Source organism: Carcharodon carcharias, chromosome 8 (genome assembly GCF_017639515.1).
Source record: "Carcharodon carcharias isolate sCarCar2 chromosome 8, sCarCar2.pri, whole genome shotgun sequence".
Taxonomy (NCBI): domain Eukaryota; kingdom Metazoa; phylum Chordata; class Chondrichthyes; order Lamniformes; family Lamnidae; genus Carcharodon; species Carcharodon carcharias.
The window spans coordinates 72,003,096-72,016,302 of NC_054474.1; the positions used below are offsets into that span (position 1 = coordinate 72,003,096).

The 13,207-nt window shown below is 38.7% G+C and overlaps 1 protein-coding gene across 5 annotated transcripts in view; it reads left to right on the forward strand.

The window, feature by feature from the left end:
• The window catches only part of fam193b (family with sequence similarity 193 member B), a 70,136-nt gene extending 59,607 nt beyond the window's left edge, over positions 1-10,529 (forward strand). For 4 of the 5 annotated variants that reach the window (XM_041194033.1, XM_041194035.1, XM_041194036.1 and 1 more), the window contains 4 exons: positions 268-1,414; positions 6,919-6,996; positions 7,409-7,490; positions 8,407-10,529. In XM_041194033.1, coding sequence (XP_041049967.1) covers positions 268-1,414; positions 6,919-6,996; positions 7,409-7,490; positions 8,407-8,500 — 1,401 coding nt within the window. In that variant the 3' untranslated portion in view covers positions 8,501-10,529. The remainder of the gene's footprint in view (positions 1-267; positions 1,415-6,918; positions 6,997-7,408; positions 7,491-8,406) is intronic. The other variant, XM_041194034.1, reaches the window with a different exon arrangement.
• The last annotated feature ends 2,678 nt before the right edge of the window (positions 10,530-13,207 follow it).

The following is a 13,207-nucleotide window of genomic DNA, read 5'->3' on the forward strand; positions in this document are numbered from 1 at the left end:
TACGTGGCTCAGTAAAGATTTTCCTTACAGCTCTGTTAAATGTGTTGGTTGGATGGTTGCCCTACATGAATATAAGTGCCATTTGTTATTATGAATTGGAGTCTTCCACAATTTAAGTGGGCACTGGTACAAATTATTACATTTGTATGTAGTGCCTGTTGAAATTCCAGCCTACACTGAGAGTCTGGAGCTCACATCTAATTTTAATTGTGCAGCTGATGCAAGGTGCATGCTTGATAAATGAAACAATTTATTTTTGTGCTCTAGCAGGAGAAAGCCCGTTCAGAGGTTTGTGATCAAAGACCAGAGAAACCATGTCCATCTACAATGCATATTCAGGATCTGGAGAAAGTTTCTGTGATAAATCAACATATCCAAGAGGGTATAGAAGAGAAAGTCTTGATATTCAACCAGCATGTTCAAGAAGATATAGAGGAGAAAGTTTCAAAGCTCAACCAGCATATGCAAGACGATATAGAAGAGAAACTGAATCAGCAAGAGCTATGGCACCAGGTGGAATTGCAGCGAGTGAGCAGCATCTTAACCACCAGACTGGAGCAGCTTAAAGACCGAATCAGAGATTCCATCAAAGCAAACTTCAATCTATGTGATCTGCCCAAGGATGACTTTCCAGAGCTGACATCTGTGGAGAAGGGTTTACTGATAGACAGCAATGGCATCGTGGACAAAGAAGAAACAAGAATAATAGATCATCAGAAACTCAATTTGAACTTGTCCTTAACAACACCAGGGATTGTGCAGAATCATTTGTTGAATGGAAATAAGCATGCAGTTACCACAGACGATGAGCACAATGGCTCTGATATGGTTTTACAGGAAAATTCATTAGGAAAGAAATCAAAGGGCAGCTGTTCATTACCTTCAAAGGCTGAAAATATTTCCACACTACGAACGGGGGACGCTGGTGCAGTAGTACTGCATAAACCAACCACAGAATCGAAAATGACACAACAAACATCAAGGAGTGGGAAACAACCAAGGCAGCCCAGGCATCAGACTTCTGAGGAGACCAAGGGCAAAACCATGGTTTCAAGAAAAGAGCACGAATACTCCTCAGCTCCCAAAATGCAGAGTTCCAAACAGCATGTATCTACTGCCAAACACAAGACAAACCAGAATCACGATGGCAAGTCAGTAGAGACTTCAAAGACCATGATTGCTAAATACGATGAGCTCAGGCAAGGCAAATGGAAGGGAGTCAGTGTTCTTGGCAACTCTGAAACTGGTGATGACAGGAAATGTAACACTAAAATTTCAAGTACTGAGAAGGTGGAAGGCTCTGAAACTAGAGCAGTCAAAGAAGAGCAACAAATGACAACTGACTTGTCTCAGTCAAAAGGCAAGAACAAGAAAGGAAAAAAGAAGAAACACGACAAGACCAACAACTGTGTTGGTAAGTTTAATCAGGATATTTGGTAGTTTTATATTTTTACCCCCTCAAGAGGCCCTCTGACTTAAGTAAATGGGTAACTAATGAAGTTCTAAAGTGAGCAGGCCTGTGATTTGAACCTTTGCCTATGTGGAAGATGTTTGAAATGACAGCATTTTAACATGTTAACTACATTTAAATAGTGAGCAGAAATATGCACGTTGCTGGAAGAAAACTATTCTGTGGAAGCAGCAAGCATTAATAGCTGACTAAAAAGATGAAACATATCAAGGGAGCATTATATTCATGGAGAATGTAATAAAATGGAAACAATTAGGCCTTTAAACCTGTAAGAGGAGTTTAATACTTTTGGTAGCTCTGAAGTTAGATTAGAAACTTGAAATCTTTCCTTGGTATCTTTATTTAGCTTTTTTTATAGTAATAATAACATGATGAAAGATGGTGCTTATATCTCATGGTTTTGTGAGCATCGTTAGCTATTCCTGTTGATGACTGGAGTTTGCTGTCCTTGGTGTGTTGCCCTTCAGTTATAATAGTAACCATGTCTCAGCCAAATGGCAGAATGGAATGGCACAAATGGGTGCATTCTGATTTAGGACTGAAAACCTAAAACTTGTTGAGACAAAGTGTGAAAAAAAAGAAAACCCAGGATTCTCCTATTACATAACAAATTCCTTTAGAAATACTGCTATATTAGTTGGCACATGATTTGAAGATTTTTAGGAAAGTTTCCATTGAAATGTAGATTATGGATTGGGGAAAAAAAAATGCTTTCGTTGCCCTGCCTTTGTTATAGCTTTAAAATGCTTTGCTGTAATGAGAGTGCAGGTTATCTAATGAATTACTATGTAACTAATCATGTTTTGCCCTTCATGTAGGTGTCAGTCAGGTGTTGCATACTTTCAAACACCAAATCACTAAGATAAAAACAAAAAAACTGCGGATGCTGGAAATCCAAAACAAAAACAGAATTACCTGGAAAAACTCAGCAGGTCTGGCAGCATCGGCGGAGAAGAAAAGAGTTGATGTTTCGAGTCCTCATGACCCTTCGACAGAGTTCTGTCGAAGGGTCATGAGGACTCGAAACGTCAACTCTTTTCTTCTCCGCCGATGCTGCCAGACCTGCTGAGTTTTTCCAGGTAATTCCGTTGTTGTTTTGTACCAAATCACTAATGTTAGCTTTATTGTATAGGTGAGAATTTAAAAGACTGAAGAGTATTTACCTCTGAATGTAGACCAAGCAGTCAGAAAGAAAGACATAAAGCACCTTTCATGACCTCGAGATATCCCAAAGCGCTTTACAGTCAATTGAGTACTTTTAGTTTGATTGTTGTTGCAAAGTAGGTTGGATGGCAGCCAATTTTCACACGGCAAGCTCCCACAAACAGCAATGTGATAATGATCAGATAATGTTTTTTTGTGATGTCGATTGAGAGATAAATATTGGCCTAGATGTTAAGGATAACTCCCCTACCCTTCAGAATAATGCCATGGGATCTTTTACGTCCACTTCAGAGTAGATGGAGCCTCTGTTTAATATCTCATTCAAAAGTTGTTGAAGATAAATTCAAAAGTTATGGATAAATCTTTGACATTGCAACATATTTCCAAATTAAAACACTAAGTTTCTGGCAGATGCTACATGACCTGCTAAGTGTCTGCAACTTTTGTTTCAGATTTCTAGCATCCACAATCTTTTGCATTTTGCTCAAATTTAACAAACAAAAGCTTGAACAAAATGAGTTCTAACATCTGGAAATTAATGATATATTACACAAAATTTAGCAATATGCAGTAAAATCTTATTTTACAATGGAGAATTGCAATGTACCCAAACATAATGGGACAACATTGAATTAGCTAGCATATGTAAGACAGTGAATTGATAATTATATATACTGATAATATTCTCAGTTTGATCAATCATTTGCTTTGAATGTGGTAGACGTAGAAGCATAGAATGGTTACAGTACAGAAGGAGACCATTTGGCCCATCATGTCCATGTCGACTCTTTGCAAGAGCAACTTGATGAGTTCCTTTCCCCAATGCCCTGCAGGCTTTTTTTCTTTGGGTGCTTATCCAACACCATCTTGAAAGCCCTGACTGTATCAGCCTCTAAAGCAGTGTGTTCCAGATCCTAACTACTTGCTGCATTTAAAAATAAAAGCTTTTCCTCATGCCGTTTGTACTTTTGCCAGTCACCTTAAATCGGTATCCTCTGGTTCTCAACCCCTTCGCCAATGGGAACAGTTTTTCTACATCTAATCTGTCTCGGCCTCTCATGATTTTGAACACTGTTCTCAAATCTGCTCTCAACCTTCTCTTTAAGGAGAACAACTGCAGCTTCTTCAATCTGTCCGTGTAACTGAAGCCCCTCATTCCTGGAACCATTTTGATAAATCTTCTCAGCCACTTCTTTAAATCCTTCACATCCTCCTTAAAGTGTAGTGTTGAGAATTGAACTTCTACTCCAGTTGAGGGCGAACCAGAGTGTAATAGAGGTTCATAATTTCTAGCTTTGGTACTCTCTTTATATATTGATAAAGCCCACGAGCCTTTTCAACCACTTTCTCAACCTGCCTTGCCACTTTCAATGATTCATGCATATAGATCCCTAGGCCTCTTTGTTCCTAAATTAAATTTCATCTGCCTTGCATCCACCCATGCCATCAGCCCATGGCCTATGAGTTTTTCACTGTCGTCCTCACAGTTCACACTATTGTGTCATCTACAACTTTTGAAATTGTGCCATGTACACCCAAGTCTAGGTAATTAATATAGGTTAAGAAAAGCAATGATACTGATCCTTGGGGAGCCCCAGTAATCTTTTTTCAGTCCAGAAAACAACTGTTCACCACTACTATGTTTTCTATCACTCAACCAACTTTGTGTCTGTGCTGCCGCTATCTTTTTTCTATTTATTCTGTGGGCTTCAACTTTGTGCTGGCAAGTCTATTAGAACCATAGAAAAGTTACATCACATAAGGAGGCCATTAGGCCCATCTTGTCCTTGCCAGCCCAAGGACACCCAGGTGCCCTTTCTTATCCCACCTTCCTGCACCCGGCTGGCCCATAGCCCTGCAGCTCACAGCACTTAAGGTGAAGATCCAGGTACTTTTTAAAAGAGTTTAGAGTTTCTGCCTCTACCACCAACTTGGGCAGTGAATTCAAGACACCCACTACTCTGTGTAAACAAAAAAAGTTCTTCCTCATGTCCCCCCTACACCTTTTGTCACTTATCTTGAATCTATGTCCCCTGGTTATAGAATTCTCCACGGGAAACAATTTTATCCTGTCTGCTCGATCTATTCCCCTCATAATTTTGCACAGCTCAATCAAGTCATCTCTCAGCCTTCTTTGTTCTAAGGCGAATAACCCCAATCTATCCAATCTCTCCTTGCAGCTACACTTTTCTAACCCTGGCATCATTCTTGTAAACCTCCTCTGCACTTTCTCCAGAGCTATTACATCCTTCCTGTAATGTGGTGAGCAGAACTGCACACAATACTCCAGTTGTGGCATCACCTGTGTTTTATATAATTCCAACATCATATCCTTACTTTTATATTCTATACCTCTGCCAATGAAGGAGAGCATTCCATATGCCTTCTTTACAACCTTGTCTACTTGAACTACTGCCTTCAGGGACCTGTGTACTTGTACGCCAAGATCTCTCACTTCATCTACCCCTCTTAGTACATTCCCATTTATTTAGTAACCCCTGTAACTGTTTGACCTTCCTAAATGTATGACCTTACACTTCCCTATGTTAAAATCCATCTGCCGCTTTACCGCCCACTCCACCAACCCATCTATATCGTTTTGGAGATTGTGGCTATCCTCTACACTATCCACTACTAGGCCAATCTTTGTGTCATCTGCAAATTTCCCCATTGTGCCTCCCACGTTCACGTCCAAATCGTTAATATATAACACAAACAGCAACGGTCCCAACACCGAGCCCTGTGGAACATCACTTGAGACAACTTTCCATTCGCAAGGGCACCCATCGACCATTACCCTTTGTTTCCTGTTACAAAGTCAACCTTTTATCCAACTTCATCAAACATCTTTTGAAACTGTACGTACCCTACATCAACCACGTTATCCTCATCAACAATCTGTTACTCCAAAAAAAAATGAATCAAGCACGGTTAACAGATCTGTCCTGGCTTTCCCTAATTAATCTGCACTTGACAAGTGGCTGTTAATTTTGTCCTGGTTTATTGTCTCTAAAGGCTTTCCTACTACCAGGGTTAAACCAATGGTCTATAGTTGCTGGGTTATCCTTATGCCCTCTTTTTTAATAACACTAACGTGTACATTTCTCCAGTCCTCTGGCACCCACGTATATAAGGAGGATTGGAAGATTATTGCCAGTACCTCTGCAATTTCCACCCTTGCCTCCTCCTGCATCCTCAGATGTGCCCCATCCAGCCCTTGTGACTTATTAACTTCAAGCACAGCTGATACTTTTGGTCACCCTTACTAATATTTCCTTTGATGAGAAACCATTGTTTTGACTGCCCCTCTCTGCAGCACAATGGGAGATCTTTCTGCATCAATACATGCAAGTTGCTAAGTTCCATTTCATTTCAACATTTGGCCTTATTACTTACATGATGGCCTAGTGGGAGTACCGTTTGCTGGATTTGACTCATTTAGAGGAGAGAATGCAAATACTTTTGGGAATTTGTTTAAATTGCAGTGCATGTTTCTTAAACCTAAATGTAGCCATCCTGTTTTTGCCAATGCTTTGGTGATGAGACATACAAGATGGGAATTTATAAATTCAAAATTATGGAGGCTAAATATAACCAAATGAAAGCTATCTCTATCTGTAAGTCATTTTATCTGAAAATTTGTTTCTGCACTGTGCACAAAGGTATACAAAAAGCCAGGTAGAATATAGTGTGAGAATATTTGCTTTTGAATATAAACAGCTGTAGTATCTGTTCACTTTAATGATTAATGATACAAGGTTTATGGCCGAGAAAATTGAGACTTCACGATTGGCGCAGATTCACAATTCTGCCCTGTTGTACAGCGGGAATAGATGCTTGCATGATCTTTTCCATTATACTCTGAAGCAGTGCAGCTAAGTGCTGTGTGACTTTAGCAATTTGGCACTTACCTACAGGCACAGAATTAGTTAACTTAATTGGAAATTAGTGCCTTCCAGAAACCATGTGAACCATTACATTTGTGGAGGTATGGGCCCACCTGCAGCCTGACAGATGCAGGGGGGCTTGGCCTAAATAGCCAAGTGGTTATGGTACTGGGTTTGTAACCCCAAGATCAAGAGTTCAACTCTCACAATGGCAAACTATGAAACAATGTAACTTCATCTGAAACAGATGGAAATGGGTTTGTACTCAAAAGAGCTGACAGATGCAGGGAAATAACCAAAGTAACATGTTAAAAGTGCATTGTCATGATTTTATGAAGTGAATTTCAGTGTTATTTCCTGTAAGTAATTTTTGTACTGTTTTAATAATATCTCTAGCACTGAGAACTGATGAACATGCTGAAGGTCAGGACAGTGTGATGGCTTCCCCTGGTATTCCAAGACCCAAACATAGCGGTAAGGAATTGCTAATAAATTGGATTTCTCAATGTCTTTAACTTTTTCATTTGTGTACTACTTGTAAAAAAACCAACTTCCCCAGTACCTCAAAGACTTAACAGTAGCCCATTTTTGTGAAAAGATTAACAAATTTCCACAACCACTGAATAAACAGGCTCACACTGGTATCACAGCTATATAAAATAATTCTCTGATTACTGGCGGTTGGTTCTGCAGTCTGTATCCTTACTTCATCTAAGGTACCTCGAGCACGATAGAATTCAGGAAATAATTATATTCCTGGCAATCTTAACTAGTGCATGTTAGATTGGTCAAATAAAATTGAAGTGTGTTGATAATGTTTTATTATGGGGCTTATTCAACATTTGAGTTGTGCATTCTTACTGAGTAGCTTTTCTTTGTCTTGCAGATGATGTGTTCCTTCCCAAAGACATTGATCTTGACAGCGTGGAGATGGATGAGACAGACCGTGAGGTGGAACATTTTAAGAGGTAGGTAAAGAGAGGACAAACTGATTTGTGTAAGAATTCAATACAGATTAGGCCGAGCTAACCTGACCTTAAGTGCTGTACATGTGGGAAAGAAAAAAACCAGCTTCAGCTTTCTTAGTTACCAGAAACTTCCAATTAATCCGACTTTCCTTTATAAGCTGGTATCTTGTGCCATTGCTTCCATGTCGCCCAGCCGCGCAAGACGACATCCTCTCACCCCCCCACACACACACACACACACACACCCACCCACCCACCTAGGACATGTGCCACCTCACTCTGCTGCACGCACCATTGCCCTGGCCCCGCCCATCCTCTCCAGCCACACATCCCCTCCCTTTGTGCTGTTACCATTTTTCCCTGTTAACATCACGAAGTTAAATTAGGAGTAACACAGCATGACCCACCACAGCTTTGTGACTCCTGAAGTTGGTAGCACTTGCATTGTTGTAATGATGACAATGCTAACAGCTTTTTTAATTTCATCTCAAAACTCGGCCTAATGATTCTAGAATGGGCACGTTATTAGAGGAAATAAAATTAGTCAAATTTTCAATGAAACATTTTAGTTACAAGCTGTAAGTAATATCTAACAAAAAAAGAGAACCATTCCAAATATAAATGGAGGCCATGATTGATTGCTATTGGGTACATGCTTCTAGAACATTGTTACTGATTTCTGCTTTCATGGCTGAAGTTTTTCACTTTCTTGAGATGTTACTTTTATCTTTATCTTGGTTGAAAACAACTAAACTCTAACTTTGTTGTCAATTTATATAGGAAATTTTGATGAGCTATTTCAGAAACCCATTTGTGAACACATTCATATAACAAAGCAGTGATGACTTGACAGATTCCCTGAGATGATTTTCCTCTTTACAATGCTCTGACACTTTTATTTTCTTTCCATTTGTAGGTTTTGCCTTGATTCTGCCAAGCAGACAAGGCCAAAGGTCTCTGTAAACTGGTCTAACTTTAGCCTGAAAAAGGGTCCAAGTACAGCTCACTGAAGATAGCACCACAATCCTGCCCAATGAAAACTGGAATTGTCCTGCAGTTAACACATTCCTTACTGTAATGGGTATTGGCCTGCTCTCCCAACTCAAATCAATTTGCTGTGATGTATAAACAACTTGCTGTGATGTCATCCACAACCAGTGCCTTAGCCAGAAGAAGTGCACATTTCTAACTGGGTGGCACAATTATCTCTTGGGTTGGTTTATTGTGCTTTATGGTCATTGTGAGAAATTGTTTGTCAATAGTTCTGACACCAGTGGAGCAAGTCTGAATTTCAGTAGAAACCAATAACAATTTTATAGATGGACAACTGATTTTTCCTAAATGTTTTTTTGGGGGAAGAGTCAGATGAAATGTGGCGTAGGATTTTATTTTTGTCTGTCAAAGAGACAATAAGATGATGCAGACAATTTTCATGGCACTTATGAAAGGGATTGAAATTTATCTGTACCTGTGAATTATTATGGGATTGACTTTTAGGAGAATATTATACTCTTAATTATAAGCAAAATCAGCCAGCATAAATATCAAATAAAATATTTCACTACTCAAATTTTGCACCGCCATGAGTGTAGCTTTACCTAGTCCCCTGTGGCAAGAAATGTATGGCAAGTACTGTCTTGGAAAAGTTTAGTGAGAAGGGCTGTAAAGGTGGCCTGTAGATACAGTGGTCATTGCTACATGCTTCAGCGATATAGCAAAGACAACAATCGATGCCTTTGGATTTTCTGTAATAAACTGCATTTATTAATGCAGTCTATCTCCCCAGCTCTAAATCTGAGACACTTACATGTGTATTTTTAGAATTAAAAATAAATAGAGGGTGGTGAGCTAAGTTTTTATCATTACTTTGAAAACTGACATCTAAGTTAGAGTATCCTGCCTGTTTTCCTGGATAAGTGCATAAATAAGCCTCATTATGAAACTCTGATGAAATTGAGTAATGGTTAGGGATATAAATTGCTGTAGTTCCCAGTAAAACTAGCATTTCAAATTAACTTGGAAGGAAAATATTCACACTTTTTTTTGTCTGTCTTTAGGTATATTACCCAGCTGTATTGTTGACAACAGTTAATTGAAAACCCAAACTGTATGCTATAAAGAAATACAACTTGAGGCTAATAGCATTGTAATTAATTGTGCAATGTGCCCATTATAGGTCAGTGTCATATACTTCAATTAAAATCCTTATTTCAGCATTTTTATTCCAGTTAAAAGTTGTCTTTCTGCCTAATCATAGCAGCAACTCAAAGGTGCACATTCCCTATTTTAATGAATATCTTTTTTTAAAGCAACTTTTGGCACCAAACCAATATGGATTGTTAGTCCATTTGGAGCGTAAATTTCTGATAACCGTAATCTGCTGCGTTGAGTACCAGTGTTAGTTACAAATAACTTGGTTATGATCTGAAAATCCCGTGTTACCAATGTACTGTGGTTGGAAATGATGAGCAAAAAAGAAGTGTTGCATCTTTAAAAGGAAAAGTTGCAGCTACCATTTTTAATTACAGCATGAGGGTAATAGAGCTTGTCTTCAGTTTGTGTGATCATCTAATCAATTGTGGTGCAGTGCTGTTCTCATATAGCAAATTAATTGCACAATGATCTTGTACAATGATCAGACACTTTGATCACAAGTCCATTTAAATTGCATTCAGTCCAAGTGCTGCATGTGTCTGCTAACATTTGAGCACACTTTTAATCTGATCTCCTAGGCTATTTCTTGTAGACGCGATGCTAAAATTAATTTAAAATTAATTCTCCCTTCCTTTTTTAATTAATCCTAATCCTTGAATTGCTGCCACGTCCCAGCCAAGTATAATAGTGTAATTGCCAGAAAGGAAGAAAAAGATTTGGGCCATGTAGTATCTTCATGGTGAGTAAATATTAACTGCTGAAATTAATGGTGACAACCAGCTGGTTGGTATCTTCTGTAAGTCATGGAATAGACCACATTTTACAGTGTGATATACTGTAAGTTAAAGGCTTCCTACTACACCACCATATTGGAGTGTGTAGTGGTGACTTATTTATTTATATATATATATATATATATAAATACATATATATATATATATATATATATAAATACATATATATATATAAATAAAAACCTGTAGTGGCCGATCCACTTTCATATCACGATCAATTTCAAACTTGAATGGAAATTGATCATTTACAATAAACTTTATATATGTGTTAAGAAACCATATTGTAAATATCTTGTGTATAGTGGTGTCAGGTGCAGGCAGTGTTTAATGCACAACTGCACATTACAGACTGACAAAAAAAACTTTATATTCAAGTGTTTTTATCTACTTCAATAACTATCTTGGTAAATAAATCGGCTATAATCGTTGTAAAGTTCATTTTATGTGAAGATTAAATAAAGTCCTCACCAATGTGATGGAAACTGAATGAGAACTTTTCTGTTGTGTATTAGTGACTGTGGTTGGATTTACATTGTAACACGTGACTCATTTCATCCTTTACTTTTCAATGCTGTCAACAGGTCATACTTGTTGCATCTCCAGGGTATGCGTGGCAGCATCGCCCCAACATAGTACTTACTATACTTGATTTGTTTTGTAGATAAAATCCTGTGTCTTGGGTGTGTGTCCTGTTTATACTGCTGCCTTATTCTGTCCGTTTTTTTTGAGAGAAAGTTTGCTTGTTACATTTGTAATTCATCTTTATTATATTCTAGTGGATGTTACTATGAAAAATCAGTTTTGCCTGAATCAGGTGGCCCTTATCATCAGTCTTAGCTCGCCTATGCATTGTAGAGAATGCAAAATATAGGTTGGTGCATAATTTTCACACCTTCCCTCACTGGAAATAAAGGTTTAATTTGAAATATAAATTTAATTTCAGAATAACTGTTATTAGTAGAGAAATGCATCTGATAGCATGCAAATCCATTTTGTGGTGTGAGGTGTTTCTTAAACTTGCAACACAACCAGAAATGTTTGAGGAAGTGATGTCCACCTGCTGAAATAGCTTGACCTCTGGGTCACGATGTCAAAGCCACATGTTTTAAGTAGCTCCTTGTAGTTTCCAAGATGTGAACTCTTTTCATATTGATTTAAACTTGTCATTGGTTGTCTGTTTAAATTGTATTTTAGCTTTTTTGTTCTATTATATGTATCTTTATTTTATATTGTAGCAATAACATTTTTATCTACTTCAAACCAAAAATTGTTAGTTTTATATGATTTCCTGGCATTAGCCAGCTTTAATAACAACAGAGTGGTGTAAATTGTTAACTATGAAAAGAATGTAGGTTTGTACTATGCCAACCTAGTCTTTTTTGGCATCTTTTTTACATTATGTACTGTGAATTGTCTTTCTTTTGAAAGATAAAGATAATAACTTGATGAAGATATGTGTGCTTGTTATTTAGAGATATGTTGTGCACCCATTGTAGTCCAGAAAGACATGAAATTATAATCCCGTAGGGTTTGACAAGAAGTGGCATTCACCAACAAGTGGTAAGATGGGGGAAAGATATTTTGGTTTGATGTGGAGCAGCCCTTAGTTCTTTTGTTTAATTCTTTTAGTCCGATATTCCTAAGACAAGTGTTTATTTAGAGGTGTATCTGATAGAGGGAAATGACTACTTTCCTATTGTGATAGGTTAAATACAACAGATTGTTAGGACCACATAGAACTGACAACAGCCTGTATATACCAAAGGCCTCCACTTTCTCCAACAGAAGCACTGAGTGCTGTCTTGGGTTGCATTTGAGTGCTTCCGTTAGAGTTTGAAGAGTGAGGGAGTTTAAGGGTTAATTTAATTTAAGGGTTAATTTCTATTGACAGCCTAGCCTGTCTTTTAATTAAGCAATTAATTAAAAGTTGCTCTTTGGGATGGGGGAAGGTGAGTTTTAGTCCAGCTTTAAAACAGTGCTCATTCAGGCTCTGCTTGCAGTTAGTTAATTGGATAACTGGCTTAAAAAGGTTTTCAGAAGCTAGATTCAGGGAGCACAAAAGCAGACCATCTACAGTGCTGCCTTGTCTGCACTGGAGTGCTGTCTTGTGCTGCATTTGAGTGCTTCAGTTGGAGTTTGGTGAGTGAGCAAGTTTGATGAAGAGGGAAGGTGATCCTTTCACTTTCTACGTTTCCTCAGAAAGAGGAGCCTTGGTAAGTAGGACTTGGTGAGTATTTCTAATGTCCTTAATATTCTCTAAACTAGAGGAAATAGAATTAAAGGGAGTAATTTAAGGGTAAGTCATGGCAGGGCAGCTCTGTCAAATGCTCCTCCTGCATGATGTGGGAAGTCTGGGACACTTCCAGTGTCCATGGTGACCACGTGTGCAAGAAGTGACTCCAACTGTAGCTACTTGATATCTGCATTTTGGATTTGGAGCAGCTGCTGGAGTCACTGTGAAACATCCACAGGGCTGAGATCTTCGTGGATAGCACGTACAGTGAGGTGGTCACACCACAGGTAAAGAGTGCACAGGCAGAAAGGGAATGGGTGACTGTCAGACAGAGTAAAGGCACTAGGCAGGTAGTACAGGAGCTCCCTGGGTCCTTCTCTAACAGATTTTCTGTTTTGGACATGGCTAGGCAGATGGTTTCCTCAGGGGATTGCAGCGAGAGCCAAGTCCATGGCACCATGAGTGGCTCAGCTGCACGGGAGGGGGGAGAGCAATAGTGATAGGGGATTCTAGTGTAAGGGAGGCAGGCATTTCTG